The sequence below is a fragment of the Mirounga leonina genome, unplaced genomic scaffold, assembly GCF_011800145.1.
Source record: "Mirounga leonina isolate KUSES-001 unplaced genomic scaffold, KU_Mleo_1.0 Mir_176, whole genome shotgun sequence".
Lineage (NCBI taxonomy): Eukaryota > Metazoa > Chordata > Mammalia > Carnivora > Phocidae > Mirounga > Mirounga leonina.
Window position 1 is genome coordinate 53,823,926 of NW_023270454.1, and position 15,366 is coordinate 53,839,291.

At 48.2% G+C, this 15,366-nt stretch overlaps 1 protein-coding gene across 9 annotated transcripts in view; it reads right to left on the bottom strand.

Annotated features, from left to right (window-relative positions):
• Window positions 1–15,366, bottom strand: part of JADE1 (jade family PHD finger 1) — a 60,272-nt gene that overhangs the window by 14,948 nt on the left and 29,958 nt on the right. For 7 of the 9 annotated variants that reach the window (XM_035023068.1, XM_035023069.1, XM_035023071.1 and 4 more), the window contains exons 3-8: window positions 15,211–15,296; window positions 12,018–12,175; window positions 9,906–10,093; window positions 6,760–6,971; window positions 3,614–3,781; window positions 2,034–2,150 (exon numbers count right to left, since the gene is read on the bottom strand). In XM_035023068.1, the coding sequence (XP_034878959.1) occupies window positions 2,034–2,150; window positions 3,614–3,781; window positions 6,760–6,971; window positions 9,906–10,093; window positions 12,018–12,175; window positions 15,211–15,296 (929 nt within the window). Of the gene's footprint in view, window positions 1–2,033; window positions 2,151–3,613; window positions 3,782–6,759; window positions 6,972–9,905; window positions 10,094–12,017; window positions 12,176–14,825; window positions 14,869–15,210; window positions 15,297–15,366 lie in introns of all 9 variants that reach the window. The other 2 variants (XM_035023075.1, XM_035023067.1) reach the window with 1 other exon arrangement.

The following is a 15,366-nucleotide window of genomic DNA, read 5'->3' on the forward strand; positions in this document are numbered from 1 at the left end:
CAGCTTTAGCGGCAGGCAGAACACACACACACACCTGGCCACTATCATTAAAAGACAAAGTGCTCCTCCCTTTTAGCACACGGCCAAGTGGGCAGAAAAAGTAGGAACAGATGACTGTGACACTCTCTGGATTTGGCTTAAACTACACCTAACCCAAACGCTCCAACCTTAAAGAGGAATGAACTGCAGCAGAATATTTATACAGGACTTTGTAAAAGCGCCAAATGGCCTTCCTTTGGGTTTTCCTATTCAGGTTGACTCAGCAAACAGATGTTACAGAAACATAAACCAGAGCCTTCACAGCTGCAGACATTTCAGAGAGGAATTCTTTAATAAAATCAATCTATTCTGTGAAGATATGAAAAATCATCAACCTTACTTGGCCTCTTAGACTCCTTCAAATTAATGTTCTGGGAAAAGAGGTCAGTGGCAACAAAAAAAAGTCATTTTACCGTTCTCTCTTCAAAAGAGAAACAGAAGATCTCATTCACCCACCTCTCACAAACATCAGTTCAGGACCAGGATTGGTGTACTCAGGAAAGGGCATAAATTCCTATCCGCAGAACATCAGGTAACATGGAAGAAATAACTTCCATTTCCCTCAGTCTCCCTCAGCTTGTGTCCTGCAAGTGCTCACATGGGTAGGTCTACGCAGAAACGCACTCCCAGGGCTCTAATGCTTGTTTTTAATTCTGAGACTTTTAAAAAAATTTATCTTCCATTCTTTCCCAAAAGGCCAGAGGGTTTTGCCATGTTTTAGTTTTAAACTGATTCTATTCACACGCAAAACCCTGCACAACGTTCAAGATCTGTAGCCAAACCCCACCAGCTATCTCATGCCTCAACTTCTGAATATGTTACATTTTGGATTCTTGAACTCCAGTGGAGGTGATAATGAAGAAAAGCAGAAATACCAGGTTTACAAAATGAAAAATTTTAAAAACCTCCGGTCAGTGGATTACTTTACTGAAAGAAGTCTTATCAGCCAAAACAGAAAATGATTTTGCCCAACGAGGTCCTTTCCTTAAAACCTAAGCCTGGCAGTTCGTCTCTGTGCCGATCTGTTGGGTTTCCTGCCCCATGAGAAGCTGCTCTAAAACAGTGCCTCTGCTCTCAGCATGTGTGGCGGAGACTGAAGACCAGCCTGTGGCCCTGACGTGGGACCTCCCGGGAAGAGCGGCACTCGGCCAGCTCTTCAGGGCCAACGTCCGCCACAAACGGCATTTGAAACCTTGGCGAATGGAACAGCATCACGGTGAAGCCCGGAACCAACCTCTGGAGCACAGAGGTTGAGAAAACCTGCAAAACCAGCACATCATTTACATTCCCTCCATAATTCTACCTACCTAATGATTTTCTACATCTGTGTGTATGGACGCAAAAACCGCAGGCCCGGTTTTCACACAGCAGCACCCCGTCCCACACGTGGTGCCACGACGCATCAAGATATCCAACCTGCATGCAGAGAGCAGCCTCTGCAAACAACACTTGGTGCGGCACCTCGTGGGTGTCCGTCCACCCGGCTGGCGCTCCGAGGACTCTCTTCCAGCAAACACAAAGGTATCGGCACACCGAGCGGACTTCGAACAGCGCCCAGCTAAGGTCTCGCAGGGTCAGGAGGCAGCCACAGAGGCGGCTCTGCCACCGGCCCTGCAAGTGCAGGAGGCAGGGCGGCCACGGCGCCAGGGTCGAGACTGGTGCGTCCCGGAAGGTGTTCGCCTGTGGGAAGAGCTGCAGCGCCGGCTTGGGGCAGGAAGGCAGAAACCAGAGACAAACTGGACCTGCCTTACAGCTCAGGCGGCCTTCCGTGGTGCTCTGTGATTGTTATAGCTGGGGCTCCAGTTACACTGGATACAATCCACCAGCTAAAGGTGTTTGCACTGGGCTCAAATCATTCCTCAGCAGCCTCAGAAGACCTGTGAGAACCTTGATCCTAGACCCATCCCCAAATCCCCTGACCATTCACAGAGCCCTCCCTCGTCCAGCCCGCAAACAGAGAAGGAAAATGACGCCATTATGACCAAGCGGATTACCTGTATGGAGGCCCCAAACTTCTCATTGCAGAGACTACACACCAGCGCCCACCGACTGCTGGGGATGTGAGACACCTTCGTGATGGGCTCCATCTTCTCGGGGCTGCCAATGCTCACCTAGAGGCCCAAGGAATAGCAAGACAAGGCAGCAGAGACCATCAGACAAGCAAGAGCTGAGCACGGACAGCAGCAACCTATTTTCCTACAGACCTCCTGCCAGCCAGTGGCAAGGGGCATGCATGCACTCTCCTAGGGCAGGAAAACCCCTACTTTCAAGCATCTGGACAAGTGCAGGGGCCAGCTCTGGGCCAGCGGCAGTAGAGAACCCAGAGCCCAGTCGCCATGCTCCATGCCTTCCGTGCATCGGGGATGGGGGGTCCTGTTGATAAATACACTCAGATAACTGGTAACAGTCATTTCTCACCTGAGTGTTGGGCAGCAAAGATGGGTCTGTATCGACACAATGCAATCTACTAGACCTCTGGCCCACAACGAAGTGGCCAAGACCAAATAGCCTTCTTAAATATATTTAAATAGTTTGTGAACAATGAAGTAAATACATACTAATTTTAGTATCTCCCTCAGTGAAGAAAACCATTCTCTTCAGTCAGAAAACATTACTACATTCAAAGTGGAAAATTCCCAAGATAAATAAGGCATCCTGTCTGCATTCAGCCTGGATCACTGAACTGTATCCCTGTTAATACCAAACCATGAGATCCGGTGCTACCAAGACTCCAATCCAAATCATTCCCAGATAATTTTCCTCAGGAGGAAAAATGCACCAAAATCACACACCAAAAAAAATGCTTGAAATTTGAATCACAAATGATAGTCTCATAGTGAGCCATGCAAATTAAATTAGTCAAGGTCTGGACTTGAAATAAATTAGACCAGACCTGAAATTAGAAAGAAAATCACAAAAATGTGACCTAAGGCAGTGGTTCTTTAACCATCCTAGTGCTGCACGGACGGCTCACCAGGCCCAGGGACTTAGGGCTGACCCCTGGGGAAGGCCAGAGCGAGGCCATGGCTGTGAGCGCCGCAGGCCCACTCCCGGGAGCGCGCGTCAGCAGTGGGGGATTAGCTGGGACACAGTTCTGAAGCGAAGTTTCAACACAACCACCTGAGAATCCTACTCACTGCTACTCCCAGTTAACACTCCCACAAATTTATATACCACGGCAAGATGACAGTAGGCCTGAGATACCGTTTAAGAGGGGGTAAAAAAGACAGCAATTAAAAGGTGTCTTTTTACTCATCAGCTGCAATTCCCCGTGTTTATGAGCGGCTCCCCACACCCACACCCAGCTAAAAGCCCATAGTACTCCTGAGCTAGGCTCCTATTAAGAACCACACCTAGGGCGCCTGGGTGGCTCAGTCGTTAAGCGTCTGCCCTCGGCTCAGGTCCTGATCCCAGGGTCCTGGGATCGAGCCCCGCATTGGGCTCCCTGCTCTGCGGGAAGCCTGCTTCTCCCTCTCCCGCTCCCCCTGCTTGTGTTCTCTCTCTCGCTGTGTCTCTCTCTGTCAAATAAATAAATAAAACCTTTAAAAAAAAAAAAAAAAAGAACCACACCTACCTCAGGGATCCACAGAGCACAGCTGACATGGACCCATTTGGTGCCACTGCGGGTAGGCTTCATGGCCCCGCCTTTCTTGGGACACAGCAAGCACTTTGGCTGAACCCCCAGGGCACACGTCCGGCAGAGCCAGCTGCCCTCGGGGACCTTGAGGATTCCGTAACAGGCCTGTGAAGACACAGCACATCCCCCACGGAAAACAGAGAAACAGGATTTATTTTTCCCCATGTATCTATCAATTTAAAAAACACCTAGAAAGATTTTAACAGAACAGAACAGAGGTTCTCCCACGTCCACCCAGCTGGAAACACTCTCCCTTCAGCAAAAATGCCAGGCAGCCTCACAGTAGCAGCCAGGAGGTATCTGGGATCTTTGGGGATCAACACATACTTATTTACCAGAAGGTGGTCCTGAAAACTCCTGGAGGACAAAAAGGTTTGCAGAAAATCTGCTTTGCTCAATTGCTACAGGCACCTATCTATCTACACGAAGTTTCTAAATAGCGGGCAGTAAATTCTCAAAAAACTCCATGAGGCTAAGTGGGGGAAGCTTTTCCTTCTCTGATTTACTGATGTGGGTGGGATACAAAGGGAGGGAAAAATGCACAAAGCAGTGGAGTCTCCGAAAGCTGTTCAAGGAGAGGACCTCTGAAAGAAGGATGAACTACGGAGCTTCTGCATTCCCATAGCTAAGCAAAATCCCCTCACTAGACCCCACCACCTCTCCCAAGTGAACACAACAGGCACAGAAAAATGAGACCTTGTAGACAAAGAGAATTTGGTCTCTTCAGCCAATATTTAAAACAAAGCCTGCTTTGCACAAGGTGGCAAAATTACACAAGACAACATAAAACTGTTGAAATCGAGGATTTTACCACTCAAGTCATTAAGATGGTTCAAAAAGAGAAAAGTGAAGAAACAAAACCAAGATGGTACCAGGAGCACATTCAGAACCTTTAAAAACACCAAACTGTTCAGAACTTTATCCTTAAATGAACCAGAAGTCAGGAAGTCGAGAGACACAGTAACATAGCTCCAATCCTCCAGACAGGAAAACACAGCTACTCTGCAATCTGAATAGCCAGGACCCAGAAAGGAAACCACAAGCATGAAGAGAGGAGCAAAGTTAAGTAACACCAAGATTGGAGCTTAGGAGCCTTAGGTCGGTACCATGAGTGAGCCACTGTCAACACAGACTTCCCAGAAAAAAAAACTTCTAATAGGGCTAAAAGACACTATTAAGGTTTCAAACACTAAAAAGGTCTGCATCAGGCTTTCTAGAGAAAGTCACATTTGAAGAGAGAACTTTCTTTTACTGGAAAATCAAGTCTCCGCTAAATTAAAAGATTAAATACAGTATGCCTTCAAGAGAAGCCTTCAAGAACCTCCCAATAGGAAGGTGAAATGTGAGGGCAAAGGGGCAATGTAGCATGGCAGAAGGCTGGGCACGGGGGGGCGCTGGGGGCCCAGGGTCCCCAGTCCCAGTTCCAACGCTGCTACTAAACCACAGGGGGCCCTAAACGGCCCAACCTGACGTCAGTGAGCCCATTTATAAAACAGGGGGTTCAACAAGTTTTCAAGGAGAACCCTTGCTCTCAAAATTCTCAGGGAGGAAAAATAAGTAAAATGGCATAAAAAATACTGAAGCTTCACCCAGGAAAAGAAAACCAGCAACAGAACGGCAACACTGGTAGTCACAGTGATCTTGACACAACAAAACCACTTCGAGAATTCTGTTATCCCAGGGAAACTTCCCAGATAATTTGAAAATCTAGAGCCAAAAGGTAGCCTGTAACATGACTAAAGCAAGAGACTGTGGCCTCCCATCTCCTCGTCAGGATGAGCGGACACAAGGCCACCGGTGGTGACGTGTTCGGGCAGAGGGGAAGCCCAAGAGGAAGACGTATTAGAAGGAATATGATCAGCAAGAACTTCACAGAACAAACTTGATTCTTCTTTCTGAGAGGTCACCCAAAGAACTACTCCACAGGAGTCTTTAAGTTTGTTTTAAATCTCAACAACAGATGGATAGCCTTTTAAATCATGAGCGTATATGTGAACAAGTGTCCCCAGAAATCCAAATTACTTCATTATTGCATTAAGGAATACAGAAGAGAGAAGAAGAGACAGAGATGGTCACAGCTGTTAAAATCGACCAGTGCCCATCCTTACTGAAGTCGGATGGTAGCAAGCAACCACCAAATGCTAGTGGGCATCACAAAGGACAGGAAATAACATTTAAGAAAAGGAACCTCCTTACTCTTCTTTAACATCACAGTTTTTATATAACACATTAGCAAATGTTATGGGTTGAACTGAGTCCCATATAGTTACAAAGTTATCCTAACCCCAGTCCCTCAGAAGGTGGCCTTATTTGGAAACAGGGTCGTAACAGATAATAATCAGTTAAGATGGTGTCATACGGGAGAGTAAGGTGGGCCCCTAAATCCATTATGACGGGTGTCCTTAGGAGAAGGTAGCCATGTGCAGACAGACACAGGAGGACACCATGGGACAACAAAGGCAGAGACTAGAATTGTGCAGCTGCAAACCGAAGAACACAGTAATTGTTAGCAAACCACCAGATGCCAGACAGACGCAAGGGGAAGGATTCCCCCATAGGTTTCTGAGAGAACATGGCCCCGCCAATACACCTTGATTTCACACTTCTAGTCTTCAGAACTGCAAAATAATAAATGTCTGTTATCCACCCCGTTTGGGGGATTTCGTTATGGCAGCCTCACAAACTCATACAGCAAACTAACTACACCTTTTAGAAACTGTCCTCCACCCCCCGCCCCAGTGTTCATCTCTAAACTCAGCTGTGAGAGCCAGGATAGAGGGGGCTCATATGTTCCTTTGAAGTAAACCTTACTTCTATGGATAGGAATAAAAACATGTGAGGGAAGAAGATTTCCACAGAGGATCCTATTCTTCCAGTTATGTAAGAAGTAGCAGGAAATACTTCAAACACAGTAAGAACCTATTAGGAACAAAAAGATGTCGTCCATTGAGCACACTTCTTTCACTCACTTAGGACAGCAGGAAAATAGACCCCATCCGGGGTAAAACCTCTGGCCTCCCTGGCGGCAGGTGAGCTCACGCCCCAGGCGGCTCCGTTCTTTCTGGGCCTTACTGCCCACATACCTGGTGCACACAGATGTTGCATTTGTCACAGAACACCATCTCATTGCCGTCCTCACCGTCAGGGGACTGACAGACATCACAGACAACATCTTCATCATATTCAATGCCCAGGCCTTCTTCAGTCTCTATAGCATGATTCATATTGTCATAGCATCGCTGTTCGAATTCCTCCAGGACCCTTTCCATGGTGTATTCATCTAATTCAGGCATTCCTAAAGGAAAAATGCCACAAAAACATTTTTAATAAAAATATTACAGTAAGACATTATTAGTATATTTATATTTACAATGTATAAATCATCTTATAAATAAATCCATCCTGAGTGTCCCATTTTCTACTGAATGCCTCTCACACTGTTCCAAAGAAGGATCTTCAAATTAAAAGGCAGGAAGAATCTTCCATGCAACAGTTTGTTACTTATGGTCACGCACTGAGATGTAGTGCTGTAAGTAGAAAAGCAAAAGATAAATCCTGAAAGGGTTTAAGGATATTAAATACATATATTGTCAAACTACCATTTCATTATATTATACATAACAACTAACATGTAAGTGACTTCAAAACCATAACACATGGGGCGCCTGGGTGGCTCAATCAAGCATCTGCCTTTGGCTCAGGTCATGATCCCAGGACCCTGGGATAGAGCTGCTCAGTGTGGAGTCTGCTTCTCCCTCTCTCAAATAAATAAAATCTTAAAAAAGGGGGGGGAGGAACCTGGGGGGCTCAGTCGTTTAGCGTCTGCCTTCGGCTCAAGTCATGATCCCGGGGTCCTGGGATCGAGCCCCGAGTCAGGCTCCCTGCTCAGTGGATAGTCTGCTTCTTCCTTTCTCTCTCCCTCTGCCTCTCTCCCTGCTCATGCTCGCTCTCTCTCTCAAATAAATAAAATCTTCTAAATAAATAAATATTTTTTTAAAAACACCATGACCATATATTATGGTTTGGGTGTCTTCTGCAAAACATTCATTTCTTGCTGCTGAAAATGTTGCTCTGAGAACAGATTTCACTGTGAGCACACAAATGTTTTTAACTGGTTTATCCCTCCTCACCCTCTGAATTTACAAAGTTGAGATGCATAGTTAATCAGACACATGAAAGACACATGAAACACAAGGAATGTCTGAAGCAAAGGAAATAGCTCATTGTGAATCAAATAAAATGCATTCTTATGCAAGAATGATCAAAAATAAATTTCAAGTGGTTATCGTGGTTACAGTAGTGGTGAGGTAAGACTTTTATTTTCTTCCACTTGTGGATCTATTCCAAACTTCCTACAATGAAAATACTCATGCAGAAAGAAAAAAACAGGCTATAAAAATATTCTGACAGAACATGTAAGTGGCAACAAACAATAGAAAGGTCACTAGAGCCAACTTTTATGGCTCTAATGACTCTGATAAACATAAAACCATCAAATTAACACTTTTCAAAAATTTGGAAAACACATCAGAGCTGACACCGTGGTAAGCTCTAAGCACATATTCAAAAAAGCCACCTATCCATCTCTCACACTCTATTTACTGGTAAGATCCTCCACAGCCTGGCCAGGCACTTACATCTCAATTCTTGCTACCAGTTGTGAAGCCAACACTGGCTTTGAAAATACAATCCTATGCCTTATAATTAAATTCTCCCATTACAAAGACCAATAAAAACTGAAACATCTTAAAAAGCGTATGTTCAATTTATGTTAGACATAGATTGCCAAAGTATTCCACACTACCTTTCAATCTGGTGAGTTAGCCCCGTACGCGTTACTTAAACCACCCGCAAAGGCCTCAGCGTCTTTGGCCGTACCCGCTGCCGTAAGACAGGACACCGAGCCAGTCCAGTGCATGACACGGGTCCTGATACAGCTGCCACAAAGCAGAACTTTATGATCTTTGAAGCTAGAACTGAACGGTATTCAGGTCCAAGAGAGCTCTGAAAACTTACGAACAGACTGGGTAAAACAGCCTCCTGGCTTGCCAACATCCTGGCCACTAACACCTTTTAAAAGCAGGGACCAGGAGGAAGGCACTGCTCTTTGTCAAAATACGTGAGCGATCAAACAAGGAGAAAGCAACAACCTTCCCGGCTCAGTCGGCACTGCTGCTCCCATTCAGCGGGCTGGGAGCAGCGAGGCGGCCCAGCAGGCAGCTGCTGTTTGCAGGGCCCTGGGCGAGGCTCAGGGACTGATCTGCAGCAAAAGCAGTCTTTGTCCCTCAGGGCTCTGAGATCAGCCACCAAGCATTCTGTAGATGCTCCCTGGGTGCCAAACCGCCAAAAGACCTCTCTGCCACCTCTCCCCGACCCAGGACCCACAGCACTAATTCTAACGAGTCCTCAGAGTCTCTCACACCGAGCCCAGACTTGACCTCCGTGCGCCTGCTCATCACAGCCCTTCGAGCAGCACATAGCAGTCAGGGGCGTCAAGGAAACCTACGTGCCATCCTGGTCTTGACACCAGGAGGCGCAAGTAAAACAAGGTACAGAAGCTCCGAGCGGTGGGTACACACAAAAAGAAGAACTCACAGAAAATAGACCACAATGGGCAAAATGTTCAGCCAAGCGGGGGTTTCACAGAAAGAGAGCAGGACCGAGGTGAACAGGTAAAAGGTAAAAGCACTCCGGGTTTGGAGCAGGACTTGAGGAGAAGCATGGAGGTAAAATACAAGAGGTGTATTAGAAAACGGTGAGCTTGGCTGGCATGGAGTTTACTGTGAGAAACAACAGGCCACAAGAAGAAAGGATCTGAATGAAATTGCTGGAAAACACCACCAGAGCAGGAAACTGTGTGGACCAGACCCTCCTGTCATCTTGGGGAAGTCACTTCATTTCTCTGGGCTTCGGTTCCCTTGAGGTAAGTAAGGGAGGAGGGTAGATCAGGGCAGAGATGGGGAATCCTGCCTCCCACGCCCATGGAAAATATCGTTCTTCAATCCCCCCACTTGCTCTACAAGCCTCTCACAGCCTCAGTCCCTCTGAACCCAGGTGCCGTGGCCAGACACGCGAATCCCGAACAAGACCCTAGGATTCTGAGACTGAAGCAAGGATGGCGCTGGCCTCACCAGGTGACGCTGAGGAGCTTCCACTACACACCCGTATGCCGGGAAGTCTTCTCTAGTCGTCCTTCGTTAACAGAACAATATAACCCACGGTCTCTCACCCATCTCCTTAAATTCCTCATTGGTCAGCTCCAGCCACGCAGCGTCCATGTCGTTGAGGTCGTAACGACATACACTGTCGGCCAGTGTCCGGATATCAACATAGCCCAACTCTGGAGGCTCCGAGCCCGGCGACACAATGTATTTCTTGGGCCTGATGAACATGAGGGATTTCTCTTCAGACACGACCCTAGTTAACAAGGAAACAAAGCAGCCAGATTACCCTTCCTGCCACATGAAAGCAAGTCTGTCACAAGGCCCAAAACTTGCTTCCACTTCCAACGCCCTAAACCCCAGGTTATCACCAGAAAGACAGGCTTAAAACCCTAATGTCACTGCTAATAAAACTAAGTGGGATTCATTAAAGCCCCCATGAGGGAAACAGATACGAGTGAAAACACTGAGACATCCTCAACACCCACTTTTTCCCATCTGCTTCCCGGGATGCTGCATGGCCTGCCCTGATCTAAGACAGCAGCTGCCCCGACCCACCAGCAGCCCCGAAACACTGGCCCCCTGGGTTTCAAGGGTTCGAGACTAAATCACTTTCCACCGATCAGGCATGTGCACCCTGCTGAAGGCCTAGCCCCGGGCTCTCAACAACACACGGCAGAGAGCCACAAAGGCAGGACCTGCACAGCGGGGCACTGCGGAACCAAGGGGACAAACCCACCACCTCTAATCGTGAAAACCAGACTAGGCCTTGTCCGTTAGTAAGCAGGCTAAGAATCCAAAAGAGGCCTAGCCAAGTAGGGGACTCTCCCAACACACCCTTGGGATCCCAGGAGAGGAGCACAAGCTCCCGCTTCTCCTTACACTGCCACCCTCTCCCCAAACCTGTTAACACCTGGAGTGCCTTCTACCGCACCCCACTCGAAAGAAATGTCAGCACACAAGATCGAATCCCTCCCAATTTGGAAGGATGGGCGCTCTTCCTAAAGACACAGCCCCAGCATCACAGCCCCGCACGTCCACACGGTTCCTCCCCCACGTCGCCATGTGTCAGCATTAACAAGTGGTCCAAAGAGTGTCAGAGTACTGTCATCTGCCTCATAATTACCAGACTGATTTTATCCACAGGACACTGAAATAGGCAAACCAAAAGGAGTTCTTTCTCCGACTCAGCCAAGAGCAGGGTTTCAGCTAAATACTCCATAAGCTGCTCTTGTGCTGGGCTCCCAAATAAAAAAATGATCTGGCGAGTCACTCCTGGATGCGGATTGCCAATGCTGAAACAGCTCGTGCTGTGCCCCAGAGGTAGACTCAAAGGCCAGCACGGTGTTTATCCTGCAGAGTCCAGGACTCGGGCCTACGGAGGCACCGGAGTGGTCATTTAAACCTGCACACTTATGGGGACATTTGTCACAGAGACCCCAAAACTGCCCACTTCACAAAGCTGGCAGCTGACCGACAGCACGGCAGAGAAACCAGGCACTAGCTGAGCACAGAGGCCCTGAATCTTCCCTCCCTCTGAGGGGCCTCCACATCAGCTGAGCAACACAGTGAACAAATGAGCGAACTGGCTCCAGCTCCGCGTCGGAGGTAAGTCATCAAGGACCCGGGCCCACAAGACCCTTAAGGGGAAAAATGCTTTATAGGTCACTCCAGAGAAAGCCCGGCAAGAACAACTGGGCAAAGTCCATCCGGGGGAGAACTCCTCAAACGTCCCTCCTCCGAAGGCTCCCCTTCCACATAACCATGACCTGGCAGGCCTCCTCACACCTGCCTTCCTCCGGAGGTGGAGCCCATCCCTGCAACACCCAAGAAGCCAGGCACTCCTCTCCAGTAGAACTGTTCTCCAGGGTGAACACGAGTGGGGGTGGGGTGAGGGAAAAAAAGCAGCAGTTGTGTAAACATCCACATTTCCCTCCCCCAACCAGTCACCTCCCCAAAATGTCTTGGAATTTGCCCTCCTCTCGTAAGAGAGCAGCACCTTCCCAAGATGGCTGGAATACTAAGTTTCGAGGCCCATGGCCCACAAAATCACTACTCTGTGGACCTAACGTGTGTTTCTACACATTTCTGTGGCCACTTGAGGCCCCCTGTTATTTCACTGCTCTTCTCAGGCACCTGTCAGGGCAGAAAGGCAATGGCAGGTGGAGAGGCACGTCTACCTGGCCACAGGCTGAGGGATGGTCCCAGGGCTCACGGGCACCTGGACCCCTTTCTCCCACTCCTGTCTCCAGGGATCTGCCAACACATAGTACTCATCTGGGTTCAGCTGATAGGAGTCATGCAACTTCATAGCGGTGATCAGGTCTGTCCTAAACACCTGGAAAGGGAGAGAAAGGGTCACTGACATTTCATATTTGCATTCTGACTCCCGAGTGCTGGCAGCTGCAGGGTAACCATGGAGCTGCCATGGAACAAGGTCACTGTATCAGCAGAGCCCGGGGCTGACCTATTGCAGGAACCCCTCGGCCTGCCACGCCCTTGGTCTCTCAGGCTGGGGAGGCAATGGCTCTCACTACCCTCTCGCTTCCTCAAGCCTGCAGCAGCTCTGACCGCAGAAACCTCATTGTCCTCCCCCGAAAAACTCTAGGAACTCCCAATTCAAAAGAGGGCTGCTGAGATTTCACTCAAGGGTGCTCTTTTGGTAAATGTTTAAGAAATAAAACTCCACGAACCATGCAGCACAACTTCAAGCCAAAACCCGGAACTACCAGGGCCTCCTCCCCCATACTCCGACCGCCACCACCCAGGGCACCAGGGCCTATGGCAAGGTATCCGGGGAGTCAGGTCCTGGTTGACAGGTGCCACACAGAAGTACAGGTGGGGAAAATCCGGGAAGGAAGCAACGACAGACCAATGGGTCAAGTCAGAAAAGGGGCTTGTAAAGAACATGTTTACCCACCTTTACCTGGCATAACTTCTATATGGGAGGCAGTATTTGTGGGAAAGGAGGAGGGAAGGAGAGAAAAAGAAAGAAGCAAGCAAGCAAGCTACTCTACCCTCTCTTCACCCCGCCAAAAACAGACCCACAAAACTCCAAAGTATCCCTGTACGGAGGGAGCTCCTCACCCATCATCAGAGGCAGAGAGGAGACGAGAGCAAAGGTGACCCTCGCATGGCTGGCCCTCCGACAGGGCAAAGGGCTGGAGCGCAGGGCTGCCTGCCGGCCGGGGCCTCATCCTCAACCCGCCAAGCTCCCAGGGCTGCGTAAGGAAGCTCGGGCCCTGGCATTAGCGCTGGCCCGAAGTTGTATTTGGCACGGAGCATGCCTGCATCTGTAAGCTACACTCTCTGTTTACACAAGTCACAGTGCTGAACTCTCTCTTCTTGGGACAGGGAGTTCTTTCTTATGCTGTGAAGCACAGTTCACATTATATGCCTGCTAATAGGTCCATATTTGTTTTTCCTGGTGGCTTTTCAGACTGGTGACCACTTTAATAAACTTCACCATAATAAAGTCGGAGGGCAGTGTCTGAATAAAAAGGCCATTCCTCTGGCCTGCCATTTTTCGACCCGGACTTCTCCCCAGTATGCCACTTCTTGTTTCTCAAGTCCCAGTAACAAGCAATAACCTGGGGGTGCACCCTCCACAAAAGCACAAGCAAGGTCAGGTTCCCATGCAGCACTGAGCTCCCTGAAGCAGGCGCCCAGCCCAGGTGCACAGGACCGTATCACGCATGCCCTCTTACCCCCAAAAGAGAAAAGTCCTTTAAAACAAAAATCACAGGTCTACATCTTCAGGAAACCAATTAAAAAAACATTCCAACTAAGCCTTATAAGTAAAAAATAAGGGAGTATGCCAAAGAAGAAGGAATTATCAAACTGAAGCAACAAGATGAGAAAAGGCAGCCCACCGTTCCTTTACTGGAAGACTCGGATGAGGACAGTCAAGACCTGAAACAGATGCCCTAAACGGACTCGCCAGTCTCTGGCAGAACTCGACGTTAGTGCTAACCTACGTATCAAGTAGTATGAACTAAGAGCTCAACTCAGAGAGTTTTAGAAAAAACATCAGAAACAAAACCCGAGTCAGGGACCAGGCCGGTGCCATCCATGCTGCTCAACCTCCCTGCTGCGCCTGGTGCCCATCAGGCCCAGTACTAGCTCCCCTGTCCGAGCGCCCCGCACCTCCGTCCTCTGGTCCTGAAGTAACAGGAGTACAGTGTGAATGGGAGTACACTGGTGGTGGAGGCAGCACAGAGAATGAAAGAAAAAAAGACAAGCAGAGCCTCTCAGATCCCAGAGAAAAGGAGGGGAGCACTGCAGGTTCAAAATGACAAAGGCCTGGGAAAATGAAGGCAATAAAACGGCCACCTTCCCATGAAGGTTTGATCTAATGTTTAGGTGTCTCCTGGGATGGTTTTCTACGATTTTAAAGGATATATACTACACTTCCTCGTGGAGAATGTTATTCCACAACGAAGAACTCCCACACTCCTCAACACAGCGACCCCCAGCACTCCCATTACAGGCACAGGAGAAGGAGTACCTGGTGGGACCCAGGCCTCCGCCCTGCAGCTACAGGACGAGGTGCTCTTGGAAGCCGTCCCGTTCCAGAGGCAGCTCCAGAGGCAGCACAAAACACGGGGCTGAGCCAAAGGCTCTCTGCCCCGCAACCTGCCCACCTGAAAACTGTAACAGAACTAAAATGCCCTTTCTGCAATCACCTAAATCCTCAGAGCCTGGCAAAGGTTGTCAAAGAAAACCTATCTCAGGACTGGCAGAGGCCCCTAATCAACAAAGGCCAGCAGAGAAATGCACCTAAAAGCAATTTTAAATAAAGAGACAATAGATAATAGGTAGGTAGGTAGGTAGGTAGGTAACAAAATGTGGGGGAGCAGGGAAACAGAAGATGAGAAACAAATCGAAAAAGAAGGGGGAAAAGCCTTAAACGTAATTGCCAAAACAAAACTCCCAGAATTACAATGGGTTGTTGCCAAAGAAGCCACAAATTCATGGCCAAAACTAACTTGAGGCTGGCAGTGACTGGCAGCAGCCGAACCCGCTGATCTCCTGGCCAGAGGAAAAGTTGTTGGGAGCCAGCGAAGATGAAACAGAAAAGGAAAAAAAGAATATAATTAATAATAATAGCTAACATTTACTACTGAGCACTCTTTTAAGTGCTTAGTATGTATTAACGTCTGTGTATTAACCCACTTAATCCTCACAAGAATCCTATGAGGCAAACATCTGAGTCATCCCCATCTTACAAATTTGGAAACTGAGGCACAAAGAAGTTAAGAGAACTTGCCCATGATTGCAGAAACATCAGTATCAATCAACCAGGTGTGTGCCAATCGTATGTATCATGCACACGGTAGGACATGCACAGTCACACCATCATTCAGGAAATACCTCTGAAGGTTTTCGATCTTCATGTCTGGAGCACGAACCTCTCCTGTGCTGGGATCGGGAATTCTGTGACCAAGTAGTTGAGAGGCCTAAAGACAAATATCCAAAGAGGAACAATTTAAAGTACACAAATCACTGTGTGTTCACAGGGTTTGGGTT